The 16094-nt window shown below is 42.6% G+C and overlaps 1 protein-coding gene across 2 annotated transcripts in view; it reads left to right on the top strand.

The window, feature by feature from the left end:
* The window catches only part of MALT1 (MALT1 paracaspase), a 59778-nt gene extending 51683 nt beyond the window's left edge, over positions 1-8095 (top strand). For both annotated transcript variants that reach the window (XM_032654274.1, XM_032654273.1), the window contains 3 exons: positions 339-496; positions 1843-1968; positions 3218-8095. In XM_032654274.1, the coding sequence (XP_032510165.1) occupies positions 339-496; positions 1843-1968; positions 3218-3658 (725 nt within the window). In that variant the 3' untranslated portion in view covers positions 3659-8095. The remainder of the gene's footprint in view (positions 1-338; positions 497-1842; positions 1969-3217) is intronic.
* The last annotated feature ends 7999 nt before the right edge of the window (positions 8096-16094 follow it).

Raw genomic sequence — 16094 nt, 5'->3', positions numbered from 1 at the left:
AAACTATTTTCATGAAGAGTAAGGAAACAGTGAAAATATATCTACAATTGTATGTATACTTTTGATTACCACTATAAAAACTATGTATGCAGAGGGACAAGAGCTGTAAGAAAATAGAAAACAAAAGATACTTGCTTGACCAGTAGAATATTGCACCCTTTTTTTTAAGTGTGTGTGTGTGTGTGTGTGTGTGTCTTTAAACAATGTTACTTATATAACATTTCTAGGCGGCAGAAATAGCTCTAATTGTATTTTGCCTCATGAAGAATATTTGTTTGCCACTTAACATCAGAAAACTTACGAAGCATTCTTTAAATATTTATAAATTGTTTTTTCAGAACTTCCAGAGAGTATGTGTCTTAAGTTTCAATGTGGTGTTCAGATCCAATTAGGATTTGCAGCTGAGTTCTCCAACGTCATGATCATCTATACGAGTATAGTCCACAAACCACCTGACATATCAATGTGCGACGCCTATGTTACCGATTTTCCACTTGTAAGTCCTTTTCTTCTATTTAAAATATCATGCTATATCCTCACTTACTAACAACTACGTTTCTGAAAATTTAAAAGTTGATAAGTGTAAAGGCTATATATATATACATATATTTACACTTATAAAAATATTTGCATTTCAGTCGATAGTCGTAGTATTTAAAAACTAATTGCCAGAATACCTTAAATTTGTTAAGTTTAGGAATGTCTGAAGTTCACCCAGAAAAGAAGGCTTTAGCTTCCTCTACCCTAAATAGGATATCAAGTGTGAAGGAATAAAATGTGCTATACATATGTCCAGAATCACTTCCTTTTTGCTTTTTTTTTTTTGCGGTACGCGGGCCTCTCACCGCTGCGGCCTCTCCCGTTGCGGAGCACAGGCTCCGGACGCGCAGGCTCAGCGGCCAGGGCTCACGGGCCCAGCCGCTCCGCGGCACGTGGGATCTTCGCGGACCGGGGCACGAACCCGGGTCCCCTGCATCGGCAGGCGGACTCTCAACCGCTGCGCCACCAGGGAAGCCCCGAATCACTTCCTTTTAAAAACGTTTCCAAAAACGTTTCCAGAAAAAGTTACTACAACAGTGTAAGTCGTATTTGTCAAGCTGTAGTAGTATATTGGAAGAATAGAAACCTCGTTCTTTCCAGAACATGTATTTCGTATTGGCCTACGGAAGCCACTAAACAATATCCCTCCTTCCTACGTAGTTGTAGTAAATGGAGGCGTAAGCACGGAGTAAGGCAAACAATCCAAAACATCTTTGCTTCTCCTTCATGGAGGACATTTGCTCAGTGTGACCCCCAGAATTAGACGGGTCTGTGCACCAGTCCCGGCAGCTCTGGACCCGGGTTGGCCCCCGGGCACTGGGCAGGCGGAGCCTGAGGGCTGCTCTCTATAGAGTCACAGAGTAGATCCCCTGCTCTCGACAGCCGTTGCCTCTAAAAGAAAAAAGGGAAAAGCTGCCTTTGGCATGTCTACTTATTCCTCTTAAACATACAAATCACATAAACCCCCCTGTACCTTCCCAAAAGTGATGTATGTGGAAGGAGAGAACCCAGGAATCTAACACTAGTGGGGCTCGAACTCAAAAGGAAACTTGAGGACACTTAGTAGTGTTTGTAGGAATAGTTTGAAAGTAACTGTCCTTTCAGAGCTAACTTAAGTGTATTGGTGAGGAATTTAGAATTGACTCTAGAATGTCATATTTTCATTGTATCTCTAGCCCTAGGTAAGGGATTATCTACTCTGACCACAGTTCATCAGAGAGCAGTACCTGTTAAGATGTTTTATGGTCAGATGATGATGTGACTTCCATTGATTTCATTAATAACATTTGCTGATTTTCACAGGACCTAGATATTGACCCAAAAGATGCAAATAAAGGGACGCCTGAAGAAACTGGGAGCTATTTAGTATCAAAAGATCTCCCCAAGCATTGCCTCTATACTAGACTCAGCTCACTGCAAAAATTAAAGGTTATTACTTTTCCTGTCTATAACTACTAAGGGAAAACTTTATGAAAGTGAAAATGCATTTTTGCCTGTGAACCTTGGATTGGTCCATAGATGTGCTGCTGCTTGGCGTATTAAGTTGAAGTAGAGCGAACGGCTGGCTGTGCAGCAAGTCTCAGTGACCTTTTGCATGTTGTATCCTGTCCCTGATAATGGCCTGAGGATTGGTGTGTGAGAATGCAAGTAATTGCCCTCCACAGAGACAAAAAGCATAGTCTACTTGTAAATATCTTAGCATTTTCAGTCAAGCATTTCCTATTTCTGACTTTCTACAAAACTTAACAAATTAGAATTGGAATTTATTTTGATCTCTTTTCATCTCTCGTTGACCTTAAGTCAGAAACTACATGGTACATGGTCTATAGGGTTGAACTTTCTAACAGAACCAAATTCTTGCCAAGCTGAGTTTTTATTTATAGCCAAAACCTGGGGAATGAAGTGAGCACTGTTGACGAGGACAGTCATAAACCTGCCGTTGCCCCGTCCGTGGCTAATCTACTTCCACTCTCCTTGTATCTTTGAACTTCTGTCCATTATCTGATTCAATTATACTTCTCCACCTATGGTTGTGATTATTCTGTAGTATTTTTAAAACAGCTAAACAAAATTTTGACCTAGATGTAAAGCCAGTTATTGTTTCATTAAAAGATTATTCCCCATCTCCAGTCATAGGGAAATATCGTTTCCCAAGCCCCACTGCTTGGAAAATACCTTTTCCCTGTTCATCAGGAATACAATACCAGATCTCTATGATTTTGACTATACTAATTCAAAGCATTGAATGAGGGAAAAGGAAGCTAATTCTAGCCGGCCTTTCTTAGTATAGGGAAGGTGTAAAGGATACCTTGAGGGTCTGGAACCTGGGAAACAGGAGTGAGACTGGGTTTTTTTTTTTTTTTTTTTTTTGCCGTACGCAGGCCTCTCACTGTTGTGGCCTCTCCCGTTGCGGAGCACAGGCTCCGGACGCACAGGCCCAGCGGCCATGGCTCACGGGCCCAGCCGCTCCGCGGCATGTGGGATCTTCCCGGACCAGGGCACGAACCCGTGTCCCCTGCATCGGCAGGTGGACTCTCAACCACTGCGCCACCAGGGAAGCCCGAGACTGGGTTTTTGTTGTTGTTTGGTTTTGTCTGTATGTTGTGTGAATGAGAGTCTAAGATTGATATACTTTCAGGGTTGATGAAGATAACAAACCTTTTCTTTTCCTTTTCAGGAACATCTAGTCTTCACAGTGTGTTTATCATATCAGTACTCAGGATTGGAAGATACTGTAGAGGAAAAGCAGGAAGTGAATGTCGGAAAACCTCTCATTGCTAAACTAGACATTCACCGAGGCTCCGGACGGAAGACTTGCTTCCAAACTTGTGTTATGTGTAACAGCCCTTACCAGAGCTCAACAGCTGTGTCCGTGGGAGCTGGCCATTATCGTTCATCCCAAGACTCATTCTGTGGTGTTTACCATTCACATCTTAGTAACTCAAGTAATGTGATGCCGTCAGATAGTTGTCGTTGCAGCCGGACTGCAGATGCGTTTATTTCAAGTCATCATACCCACCATTATTCTTGTCAGTTTGGCAGAAGCAATGTGCCAGTAGAGACAACTGATGAAATACCATTCGGTTTCTCTGATGGGCTCAGAATTTCTGAAAAGTGACCTTTTTGTTTTTGAAAGTGATCATAATTAATAGATGTCTCATCCAACAGTACTTAACATAAAGTCAGGTATTGGGGAAAAGCAAATATATATACATGTGGAAAGAAAAAATTAGTAACAGCTGTTTCATGGCAAACTCAGGACTTTGAGATGCTGGAATTATATTATTTAACTACGGACTTCCTAAGATTCTGTGAATTGGTTGATTTGTTCTGTAAGTATGAAGTACGGATGTGTATATGTTTATGTGTATATAACAAAAGTGTTTTCATTTTGACCACTCTGAAGTCAGAACAGTGGGAATGGCATTACTGTAGAATAAGTCGTTGTATGTTTAGAGCCAGAAAATGTACCTTGGTGGTCATCAGGCTTAACCTAATTTTATCAGTGGGAGAAACAGATTGAGGCATCTTGTTTAAGTTAGAGCTGAGACCTCCAGGCTTCTATTCCAGTGTTTATTCCACTACATACTGCCTTCCTGACAGGTTCTGAGACAGGCAGTATTTTGGTAGATAGATTTAAAGATATATAAATATGGATATCTGTATATAATCTAGAAATGTATGGACTTTAGTTTGTGATTATAGGACTTTGCTGCAAGTGCCAGTTAAGAGGTTTGTATGTAAATCTTATGTATAACAGGCTGAAATTTCTTAAGGTCATGAAAGCACGTGAGAAGTGACAAGATGTTTGTCTATGTTAAAGCCCTAGACAGCAGGATAATTTTGCTACTGGATGACCTTGGTGGCTGTTTACCTGAATCTTACAGATATTGGACATGTCTTCCTTAATAAGGTATATTTTCTCATTTTATTGGCCTTAGGAGACAGTCACCTTTGGTTCTACCTAAAAGCAAATTTAAAAAGCAGCTGGCAATAAAAAGCTTGAATTAGTAATTTTAAAACATCCCACAAAGAAAATCCCAGGCCCAGATGTCTTCACTGCTGTATTCTACCAGACATTTTTTAAAGAAGTAGCACCAATCCTTTGCAACCTTTTTCCAAAAATAGGAGAACACTTCCCAACTCAATCTTTTGAGGCCAGTATTACCCTAATACAAAACCAAAGACATTGCAAGAAAACTACAGAGCAATATCTATGATGACTATAGACACAAAAAATCATCAACAAAATACTAGCAAAATATAAAAAGGGTCATACACCATGACCAAGTGAAATTTATCCCAGGAATGCAAGGTTGGTTTAACATCCAAAATTAAACATAATGTGTAAATTATCTTGTTATTCACAATAGTTATATTCTATAATGTCACTATGAATACTGAATTAGCGAATACAGAGCCATTGCTCCTAGGGGAAATGTGTGTGTTTTACACATATACGTATCTCAAATAGACTGTAACCTTAAATCCTAAAATCAGCTTATCCTGGTAGAGTCTATTTATTTTATAAGAGACAAAATGAGGTTCAGAAGTATTAAGTGACTTGCCTGAGGCCACCCAACTAATGGGCCAGACTTGGGATTCAGACACATCCAACTGGCCCCAGAGCCAGAGCTTCTTGCACTATACTGCCTTTCCCCATGCCTTCTCCATCCTCTGGTCATCTCTGCAGGAGAGCTGAAACAAGAAGGCAAAGCAGTGCCTTGTTTGACCTCAGCTGAGACCATGCACCTCAAGGAACTCAGTTTTTTTCACCCGTCTGCACATGTCCATGAATGGTCATAAAAGTGCTGCAAGTATTGACGTTAGGGTTATAAAAAATTTTAAATAAGTAAATTGGCAAATTTACAAACACAGAATCATGAATGAGGATCATGTTCCTAAAGATCAAAATTACATTGTCTTGTCTTAATGTATACAGAAAAAGCATTTGATAAAATTCAGCACCCTTTCATAATAAAAATACTCAAGAAACTAGAAATAAAAGGGGAACGTCCTCAGGATGATAAAGGGCATCTACCAAAAATACACACCTACTTAAACATCATACTTAATGGCGACAGACTGAATACTGACTGCTTTCCCCCTAAGATCAGAAATAAGACAAGGATTTTCATTCTCACCACTTCTATTCAACACTGTACTTGAGGCACTAGCCAGGGCGATTAGGCAAGAAAAAGAAAGGGCAACCATATTGGAAAAGAAGTAAGACTATATGTATTCAGAGATGACATGATCTTGTTGTATATAGAAAATTATAAGGAATTCATTTCAAAACTAATGAGTTCAACAGGTTGCAGGATAGATACAAAGATCACCATACAAAAATCAGTTTTATTTCTATACTAGCAATGGACATTCTAAAATTGAGATTTTTTTTTTTACTCCTGTTTATAATAGCATTAGATGAATAAAACAAAACTACAGAACATTGTTGAAAGAAAGAAGATGTAAATAAATGGAAAGACATCTTTGTTGGTGGATTGGAAGACTTAACACTGTTTAGATGGCAATGCTCCCCAAATTGGTCTACAGATTCAATGCAATTCCCATCAAAATTCCAGCTGGCTTTTTTACAGAAATTGATAAGCTGATAAAATTCACATGGAAATGCAAGAAACCCACAATACCCAAAACAATCTTGAAAGAGAACAAAGTGGGAAGATTCACACTTAACCAATTTTAAAACTTATTACAAAGCTATAGTAATCAAAACAGGATAGACATTACAAAGGAATATAAAATATAACAGTCCAGAAATAAACCCATACATTTTATGATCAATTGATATTTGGTAAGGGTGCCAATACCATTCAATGAGGAAGAGTAGTCTTTTCAACAAATGATCCAAGGACAACTGGATAGCCACATGCTATCCAGTGGCTATCCCTGGATAGCCACTTATGGTATAAGGAAGGCTATCCCTTCCTTATACCATACACAAATTTTAACTCAAAATGGATCATACACCTAAATAAGAGCTAAAACTATAAAACTCTTACAGGAAAACATAGAAGTAAATCTTTGTGACCTTGGGCTAACCAACAGCTTAGATACAGCACCAAAAGTACAAACAAGGGGAAAAAAATAAATCGGACTTAATCAAAATGAACTTTTGTGCTTTAAAGGACACCATCAAGAAAGTAAAAAGACAACCCACAGAATGAGAGAAAATTTTTGAAAATCACATCTGATAAGGGGTTTGTATCTGGGATATATAAAGAACTCATAACTCATAATAATGAGCCTTTTATATGCTAGTGCTTAATTATGGTTTCTGTGGAGCGGTAACCAATGGACTTTCTGTGATGATGGAAATCTTGTATATCTTCACTCTCCAATATGATAACTTCTAGTCCCATGTGGTCACTGAGGAGTTGCAATATAGCTGGTGTGAGGAACTTTTTTTTAATTTTGGTTTTAATTTTAAATAGCTACATATAGCTAGGGGCTTCCATATTCAACTGCGCAGCTGTAGAGAATGGGGCTAGAAGTTAGGTAGGGTAAAGGGACTTTTTGCCTTTCACCTTATATTTTTCTGTACATTTGAATTTTTAAACCAAGCATGTATTTATAATTTTAAAACATTAAAAAAATAAGAATGGTGCAGATTTTTCATCTTTTCCATCAGCCATGCTTTTATTTTACTTGAATCTCACACACCAGTTGCTTTGTAATATTAGCATAGGATTTTTTTTTTATATACATCAGTGGAATTTAGGAAAGGTAACCTATCCATACCAATGACAAAGTGAGGAAGAGATTAGGATAGTAAAGGCTCACTAAATCCAAAGCTAATACTTGATTCTAGAGAAGGTATTTTCTGGAAAGTAACTTTAAAAATTATAAAAATTATAAGTTACATGTTTTCTAATAAAAGAAAAATCAAACCTCAACACATGGGATCATTTGAATGTAAAACATTAAAGTGTTGTTCTTCCAGAGGTGAACAGGTAAATAGAGGTATAGCCTTAGGAAAGAAAGTCTTTAAAGAATACTGAAAAGGGGCATTTAGACCTTTTGTTTTCCCTTGATCTCCAAATCTAACTTGCACGTGAAGCAACAATGAAGTGGTCTCAGTAATCACAATTTTTTTCAACTCGTCAAACTCAAGAAATTCAATTATGTATCCATAGCTCAGATAACTGAGATATTGACACATAGATCTGCACCAGTTCAGTGTCAGGATGAGATCTGATTTTTTTTTTTTTAAGGCCCAATAAATTTTAAGTTGTTTCCTGTTGTTTAAACGTTCCCCTGGTATTTGTATGCTGTTGCTTTCAACTACCAACTGTTGCCAAAAACTCAGGATTTACACATTACTTTCATGTATTTCAACCTGTTTTTCTAGCTTAACATTGTGAATTTTATCCAGGCCCAACCACAATAAGTTTTCAATACTTGCCCTTGAATTATATGACATATTTCTCATATTGATAAGCTGTAAGAAAAATACACCCAGAAATAATGTTTGTATAAACGTAATTTTTTTTTTTCTGTTTGACAGCATTAAAAACATTTCAGCAGACACAAAGTTTGGCTTTCCTAAAGTCTGAGTCCGCTCCAAGTGGTGTGACTTAGAGTGTGTTATTTATCTTGTGTATGCTTTTTCTATTTCTTTATCTGTAAAATAGGGACGATGATATAATATCATAGGGTTTATAACACTTTACAGGGTTGGCAATACTCCAGAAATTCCCGTAAAGGGCCAGCCTTTTTAAAAGGATCATCATTCTCCATCTGGCATTCTCAAAATCGTACCAGTCCCTACACGGGGCGTAGTATCTGTTATTAAGGTACTTCCTACAATGCACTTTTCATAGTATTGGCAATGCATATTGGCTTCTAAAGTAAGTTGCAACTGAATTTTGTTCACTCCAAATTCACTTTGCAAAAAGTATGGAAATTGAACGTCCCCAGCCGTTAATGTTACATAAAGTACTTTACACGCAAAAACAATTTGATTAGCAGTGTTTCTAATTGGTGGGATTATTTGTCTCTGCTTACCTGTATTTTCCAGTTCTTATACAGAGAACAAGTATAGTTTTAAAATATATTGTTTAATATTCTGAGCATCAATAAATGTTTTTGATCACAATTTTTCATAAATGCAATCAAGTTTAAAAATGCAAAGGGTCTCATATAGGGTTTTTTTTGTAAATTTATTTATTTAGTTTTCGCTGCATTGGGTCTTCATTGCTGCACACGGGCTTTCTCTAATTGTGGCGAGCAGAGGCTACTCCTTGTTGTGGTGCGCGCATGGGCTTCTCATTGCGGTGGCTTCTCTTGTTGCGGAGCAGAGGCTCTAAGTGCTCGAGCTTCAGTAATTGTGGCACACGGGCTCAGAAGTTGTGGCTCGTGGGTCTAGAGCGCAGGCTCAGTAGTTGTGGCACATGGGCTTAGTTGCTGTGCAGCATGTGGAATCTTCCCGGACCAGGGCTCGAAACTGTGTCCCCTACATTGGCAGGCAGATTCTTAACCACTGTGATACCAGGGAAGTTCTCTCATGTGGTTTTTGATGTCATAACTCATACATAGGTGCTTTTTTAAATTTTAAAATTGAGATGTTCCCAAACGCAAGAGAAAAGTTGCAAAACTAATACAAAGAATTCCCATATTCCCATCACCCTGATTCTCTAAATACTAACATCTTCCCATATCGTATCATTTTGTCTCAAATGTATATGTTTGTATGTATATTTATATACATATATGTATGACATTTTTTCCTGAGCTGTTCGGAAGTAACCCTTTAGCCCCTAAGCAAATACTTAGGTGTGTATTGCCTAAAAACAAAAACATACTTGGTAACACACTGTCAAGATGACACTTAGGATTCCAGAACCTCCCTCTGCTGTGGCCTGACCGCCAGGAACCGAGGGCTTATCTTGTTTGTCTCCCTTCCCTCAGGGATCACCATCCTGTGCTCCTGGTCCAGTATCTAAAGACTATTGTTTCTTGTATTTTGTCTGCTATTCTGGTTGTTTAAGATGGGACAGTACCTCCAGCCTTATCATTCCATCATGGCTAAGTGAACATTCGCAAATAATTTTTAAAACTAATCACATATTCAAAAATACTTTTGGATGAGTTTGCATATATTGCAAGAAACTATTACCAAACCAGGGTTCGTTGCTCAAAGCACAGCAAGTCAACCCTGAAACACCAAGGTCTGCAGCAGAGAAAGGGTTTCTTTGCAAGGCAGCCAAGCAAGGAGACGAGAGAACTAATCTCAAATCTGCCTCCTGGAAGGCAAGGGGCTTTTATGGGATAAAACTGAGGGAGAGTGGGGAAAGGTGATCTGAGACAAGAGAACGGTGAGGTAGTCGTCATTCTGTGCAGGTGCAACTAGGCTTCTTCACAGGAAGAGTGTTGAGAAAATGGTAGCACCAGCACCATCAGAGGGTAGAGTTCTCGGCTCTCTGATGTCAAAAGGTCACCAAGAGGACATTCACACACGCCCAGCTGGAGGGTCAGTGGCCCTAACCAGTCTTAAGCGGCTCGAGAGAGTACAGTTCCAGGAGGGCACAGTTACCCAGCCGGCAGCAACAGTTACCTGATTAGATTCAGAGACAGCTTCTTCAACAGGAGAATCAAAGTTCCCTGGACAGTGAGATCCATGAGTGGAGGACAGGGTTAGTCTTACTCATCGTGGTGCAAGGCACATAGTAGGTGCTCAAAAATAGGTCAAAGGAGTGGACATCCAACCAGTCTGTTCTTGGTCCCGTGTCCCTTTGCCGACAGAAGCAGGGAGGGTTTGTCCATCCCTTCAGAGTCTGGTTCTCATCTAATTCTATCAAGACATTGATCTTCTGCCCGCTAACCTGCCCGAGGGTCCTGTGCTTTGGTTAATATGTACTTGCCACTAAACTAACTCTTCTTCACCGCTAATGACTTGGTGCTGTGTTGGCCTCAATCTTTAAAATCTTCCATTGAAATGGAAGCCACCTTGGTCTCTTTTGAGAAGAAGTGTCTCTTGTTTTATCTATGAGCAAATGAGGTTCCCAATACAAACCCCAAAGAAGACATCAGCATGGTTGTAACATGGGCAACAGGCACTGAAGATGGGGGAACTGGGTTGTGAATTTACAACATGCAACCAAAGTGTTAAGTTTAAACACCTGTACTTTAAAGATGAAGGCAGTCAGAGGCAAGGTGGGACTGGGGAGGGGCAGGTGCAGATTAGAAATTCAGGAACCTCTTTTGATGGAGCCGTCAGAAATCAACTTTCCCCTTGTAGCTAGAAAAAGAATGATTCACAAAGAAGCTTCTGGAAAGCTGAAGTTATTGGGGGAAAGACTTTAAAAACAAGAAAGAAGGGCTTCCCTGGTGGCGCAGTGGTTGAGAGTCCGCCTGCCGATGCAGGGGACACGGGTTCGTGCCCCGGTCCGGGAAGATCCCACATGCCGCGGAGCAGCTATGCCCGTGAGCCATGGCCGCTGGGCCTGTGCGTCCGGAGCCTGGACTCCGCAACGAGAGAGGCCACGGCAGTGAGAGGCCCACGTACTGCAAAAAAAAAAAAAAAAAAAAAAAAAAACAAGAAAGAAAATGTCTAGGACTCAATACAGTGATTTGGAGCTAGAAAGCAAAAATATACTGAGCTAGTATTTGTACTTGTGGCGAAGATTCACACATAGGACTTCTTGCATGCGTGAGCAAACGCATTCCCTTTATGCTTTTTCTCTGGCACTGATCATGTCTTCCTCATAAGCCCCCAGTCATGTAGCGGTTTGGGGGATGAGTGGAGAACAGTTCTCTCTCACTAAGCTGCCTCTGGTAGGTGGGTGGGGACTGGCTAGGCCCCGTGTCCCAGAAGGGAAGCAGGGAAACAGCTCCCGTCCTCACGGTTTCCCTCGGTTTGTTCTAACCCAACCCCGAAGTTAGGGGAACTGAGTTGGGATTACTATGTGCCCCCATGAGCCCCGACTCCGTCAGCCGTTTTGTCCCAGCATCTGAGGGCCGGGTCCCCTCGTCCGCACCCTCACACACTCCCGATTTCCGATTGTGCAGGTAAGACTCTGTTCTAAGAAAAAGGAACTTAGAAAACTCAGTAAAGCCTGACTTTAAAGATTACTGCCCTGCTTAAATGAAAATAAAGCCAAACACCTGTTTTTTATGTTTGCTTTCCTCCGTACAACTCTAATCACCATCCCCATCTCATCCCTAAGGCACCCCCTCCCCCCAGGCCCAAGATGCTTTGGAAGAAAATTGAGGCAGAAGTGGAGAGACAAGAATTTTTTCTGGTAATTCCCTGTACCCACCGTTGGCAACTAAGGCTTCTTCCTAGGACTTCGGAAATAAATTACTACAAACTGGTTAACTTAAAACAACACATTCTCAGTTCTGGAAGCCAAAAGTCTGAAATCAGGGTGTCCCCAGGGCCACACCCCATTTTGGGGCTCTAGGAAATAATCTTTCCTTATCTTTTGACCTCAACTACCAACATCTGCAAGGACCTTAGTTCCTCTCACGTTCTGAGGTTCCAGGTGCATATGAACTTGGGGGATGCTTTTCAATCCACTACAGCAACCCACTTTTCCCCAGGCTCCCCCTCTGGCCCTCCTTCCCCGCAGACTGCTATCAACGGAGGGTAAAACTCAGTACAACGGGGAGTCTGTCCCTTGCCACTGCTCCGCTTTTGCTACTGAACCAAATTCCCTTGCCCAAAGCCCAAGCAGCCATAAACACCCAGACCCCAGTTTGTGGAAGTCTCTCCGTGACGCAGCCTAGCGACCAGACCACAGAACAAGCCTCAGAGCTGCCTCGCCAGAGGCCAGGGGCTCAGAGTATTTATGAGATTGAAGCAGGACGGTCTCAGGCATGGGGAGGGTGGGGAAGGGTGATTGGAAATAAGAAAAAGGTGAGGCAGTTGCTCTCTCCACGTTCAAAAATGGAGGCTCTTCGCACGATCTGAGGGTGGAGTTTTCGGCCCTCTGACGTCAAAAGGTCACTGAGCGGACACTCGCGCATGCCCAGTTGGAGGGTGGATGGTCCTAACCAGTCTCAACCAGCTCAGCTCCAACTAGACACAGCTGACTCCAAGTTCCTGGAGAACATCTTATTGTTTACGCTACGTGCTGTTTGGAGGACATACAAGTTCTTGTAGCAAGCACTAAAGCAAGCTTGATAGTGAAGAAAGGTTCCAAGTGTAATGGATCTAACTAATGATTACCCTCAGTTTCAAAATTCACACCTTTCTGAGCAAACTATTTCCCTTCCTATTCACTATCCCACCCCAAAACTGACTTTTTAAAAGGCAATTTGCATCTACTATTTTAGTAGCATCAATATTATTGAATGAAGACATGGGAGCATAAATATTTATGCAAAGGAAGGAAAAAGTCTTTGGAGTGGGATGTGCCACTTTCTGTGTGCTGGGTACAAATGTTTTACACACAGCATCTCATTTAACTCTCAACATCTTTGCAATTTATAGATGAGGAAACAGATTGTTAGGCTGACCCAAGATCTCTCAATTCACCTGGAGAGCCCAACTGGCAAGTGGCAAGGGCAGGTTGACTCAGACCCAGAACACAGCCCATTGTTTTCTCCACTATGCCGCTGCTTATTACCCAGTAATGAAGAGATACACAATCCTTGTTGAATAATAAATGCGGAATCAATGCAAAAGTGGGCTAACGTTAAATGACATTAAATGTTCACATTTGATGGAGTATTAAATATCGTGTCAAAGATACAAATCTTTGTTTGAATGAAGCTTGCAAGAAACCATCCTACTTGGAAAACAGAAGGAATGGCATCTTGAATCTTATAAACTTGATCTTGGTGTTTTTCTAACACAGCAGAGAAAGAGCCAAGTATGATTTTTGATGACATGTGTGTTAACAGAGTGGCTTAATATTTCACTCTTCTAAGAACATGAAAAGTAATTTCTAAATATTGACACATTATTCTTAAAAGAGAAGGTAATTTACCATCTCTGTGTGAAAGTCACAGGTCACACTCCAAAACTTTCCTAAGAAGTTGACCTAAATTCAGAAATGTTGCTGTTTTATGCTCAATAAAGTCTGACAGGGAAAGGTGTTAAAAAGAATATTTGTTTAAAGTATTTTATTAGCTTTAGTTTTACCACATTCGACTTTGTGTAGAATGGTCATTTTTCTATTATGAAGATTTAGTGCCTTCCCCAAAGACCAATCATTTTTATAATATACATCTTCTACGAACACCTATCCCCTTTGCTGCCACGCTTGGGTTCCAACATCACTCTCTGACCTCAGGATCCTCTGTCCTGTGCTCAGCTTGGGTAAGTGGCTTTGTCTCCCTTCCCAACGACCTGCCATAATGGTGGACGTCACATCTGAGTCCATTGCCTTTCAAACTATTCAGAGTAGCTTCTCTCTGGAAGGGTGGGATTGGGGCTCCCCACCTCTGTTTCATCTGGAGCAGCTCTGCTTTTATCTATTTTACATGCTGCCTTTCCAGGTAAGCTTTGGTTTGCATAAAAAGTTTCTCAGCCAGAAACAATGGATCTAGTCTCTGCTCACTAGATCCCACCATTGCTGGGGGATCCTCCCCTCACACACAGCTAGGTGACCCCGCCCCCATAAGTTAGGTGACCTGAGGCAGACTACAGAGCTGAGAAAGAAGGGGAAGAAGAAAATCCCATTGAGCTGCAAGGGCTTCCAGCCTCCCCGTCAAGGGGAGGAGGTCAGTGGGCAGTCAGTCTGAGCCGCAGATGACAAGTACAGGCCAGAGGAGCAGGTATTGACCGGGAGTTGTGGCAAACAGCACAAAACTTGGCCCTGAAATCAACTTTGTCATTCAAGATGTGGCTTCCTGGTAGGTGTTATTAACAAGGCAAGACACCATCTGATAACCTTCCCACTGGAATCAGTTATTGCTAACTAGGTATTAAGTTTCTTAATACCGGATTTTATACTTTGGAGTCACCTGACCTTGTTGTGATCCCAGGAACCATACGGTTTCGGAGCATGCAGTGGCATTCCCACCAGCAGGGCAAAGTGTGCTTGTTGGGGGAGGCCAGGTGGGCGACACGCCAGTGTCAGCCCGCCTGTACGCACCCTGCCTGGAAGCACACCTGTGTAGAAAGGACAAAGCATTTTGTAAGCATGATAGGAACCAGGGGAGGCGCTGTAAAGAATCCAGTGGTTAAGGACGCCAGGCTGAGCTGACCCAAACACCCATCTCATTAGCCAACCTTGCCAATGAGCCTGGATGCTTCAAGAGTCCCTGTCCCAGGGCTTCCCTGGTGGCGCAGTGGTTGAGAGTCCGCCTGCCGATGAAGGGGACACGGGTTTGTGCCCTGGTCCGGGACTATCCCACGTGCCGCGGAGCGGCTGGGCCTGTGAGCCATGGCCGCTGAGCCTGCGTGTCCGGAGCCTGTGCTCCGCCACGGGAGAGGCCACAACAGTGAGAGTCCCTGTCCGCAGTACCTGCGTCTGCTACCAACGCCCCTTTCTGACAGAGGATCTTCTTCAGCGGTAGGAACACCCAGTCAGCTTGAGACTCGCCTTGCTGGTCTGGGAGCCATTCTAGCCACACCCACTGACCTCACACATCTCAGGTCTGACCCATGAAGTGTCAATATCTTGGTGCGACTCTCAGGACTACCTTTTCCCTCATTTTCATGCCCTGGACCCTTGTTGGCAGATGTGACCAACATGGGTGACCAAGGCACATGTCGGAGCTGGCCAGCAGAGAGGGCCAGTGGCTGCAGAAACTGTAGTAAGATAGCACTGATTTGTCCATAGACTGAAAAGAATGTCACCAAGTAATACAGTGAGGAAGGGGAAGGAGGCTGACCAGTCCCCACTGGTGAGCAACGAGGGAAGGGAGGTCTGTTTCCGGCAGGGCCACAGGGGCAGCTGGCTTCCAAAAAGCCTCTTTAAAGGGACACGATTAGGGTCGGCCCACACTGCGTGGGAGCTCTCTGACCAGATGCCTTAGGCCTGGGGTCACCAGAGCCCCGCTCCCTAGATCTATCCCCAGAAATGCAATCTAAGTGAGGACAGCAGGGCTGTGAGGGACAGAAGGGACATTGCAGGACCTACTCCTCCAAGCTTCACATCTGGTCCAAAGAGTATGCAAACGTGCCCAAGGTCAATGCTGCTGCCTGAGTCTGCGGAAGCTATGGTGCCCGGGGCACTTAAGTGGGAAGACTGGGGGTCTCCAGAATCCCCTTTAGGAATTGGTTATACGCCTTGCCATCGTGGATGACCAGCCGAGAGCCAGAGTAGAAGCGGGAGGACCCCTGCCGCTCCAGCACTGCCCGAGCTCAGCCAGCTTCCTAAGCAAAGGGCCCCCGGGCGCACAGCGCAGGTGCCGCCTGCTGTGGAAGAACCAGAAAGGCACCTCCTTGAAGCTCTGCACCCACAGCTTCTGCCTGTGGTACTTGTTCATGAACACGAGCTGCCGTGGCCCGCCAGGTACACCTGCACACCACCCTGATGCAAGCCGATGAGCGCAGGTGTGCTCTGCTGGCAACCGTGGATCTGGGTGGCTGCCTTCTGCCCTGAAGTATCATCTCCACGCTGGCACAGACGCATCTT

Source organism: Phocoena sinus, chromosome 14, assembly GCF_008692025.1.
Source record: "Phocoena sinus isolate mPhoSin1 chromosome 14, mPhoSin1.pri, whole genome shotgun sequence".
NCBI classification, from domain to species: domain Eukaryota; kingdom Metazoa; phylum Chordata; class Mammalia; order Artiodactyla; family Phocoenidae; genus Phocoena; species Phocoena sinus.
The sequence above is the reverse complement of the archived record's forward strand: the minus strand, read 5'-3'. Positions and strand labels throughout refer to the sequence as shown.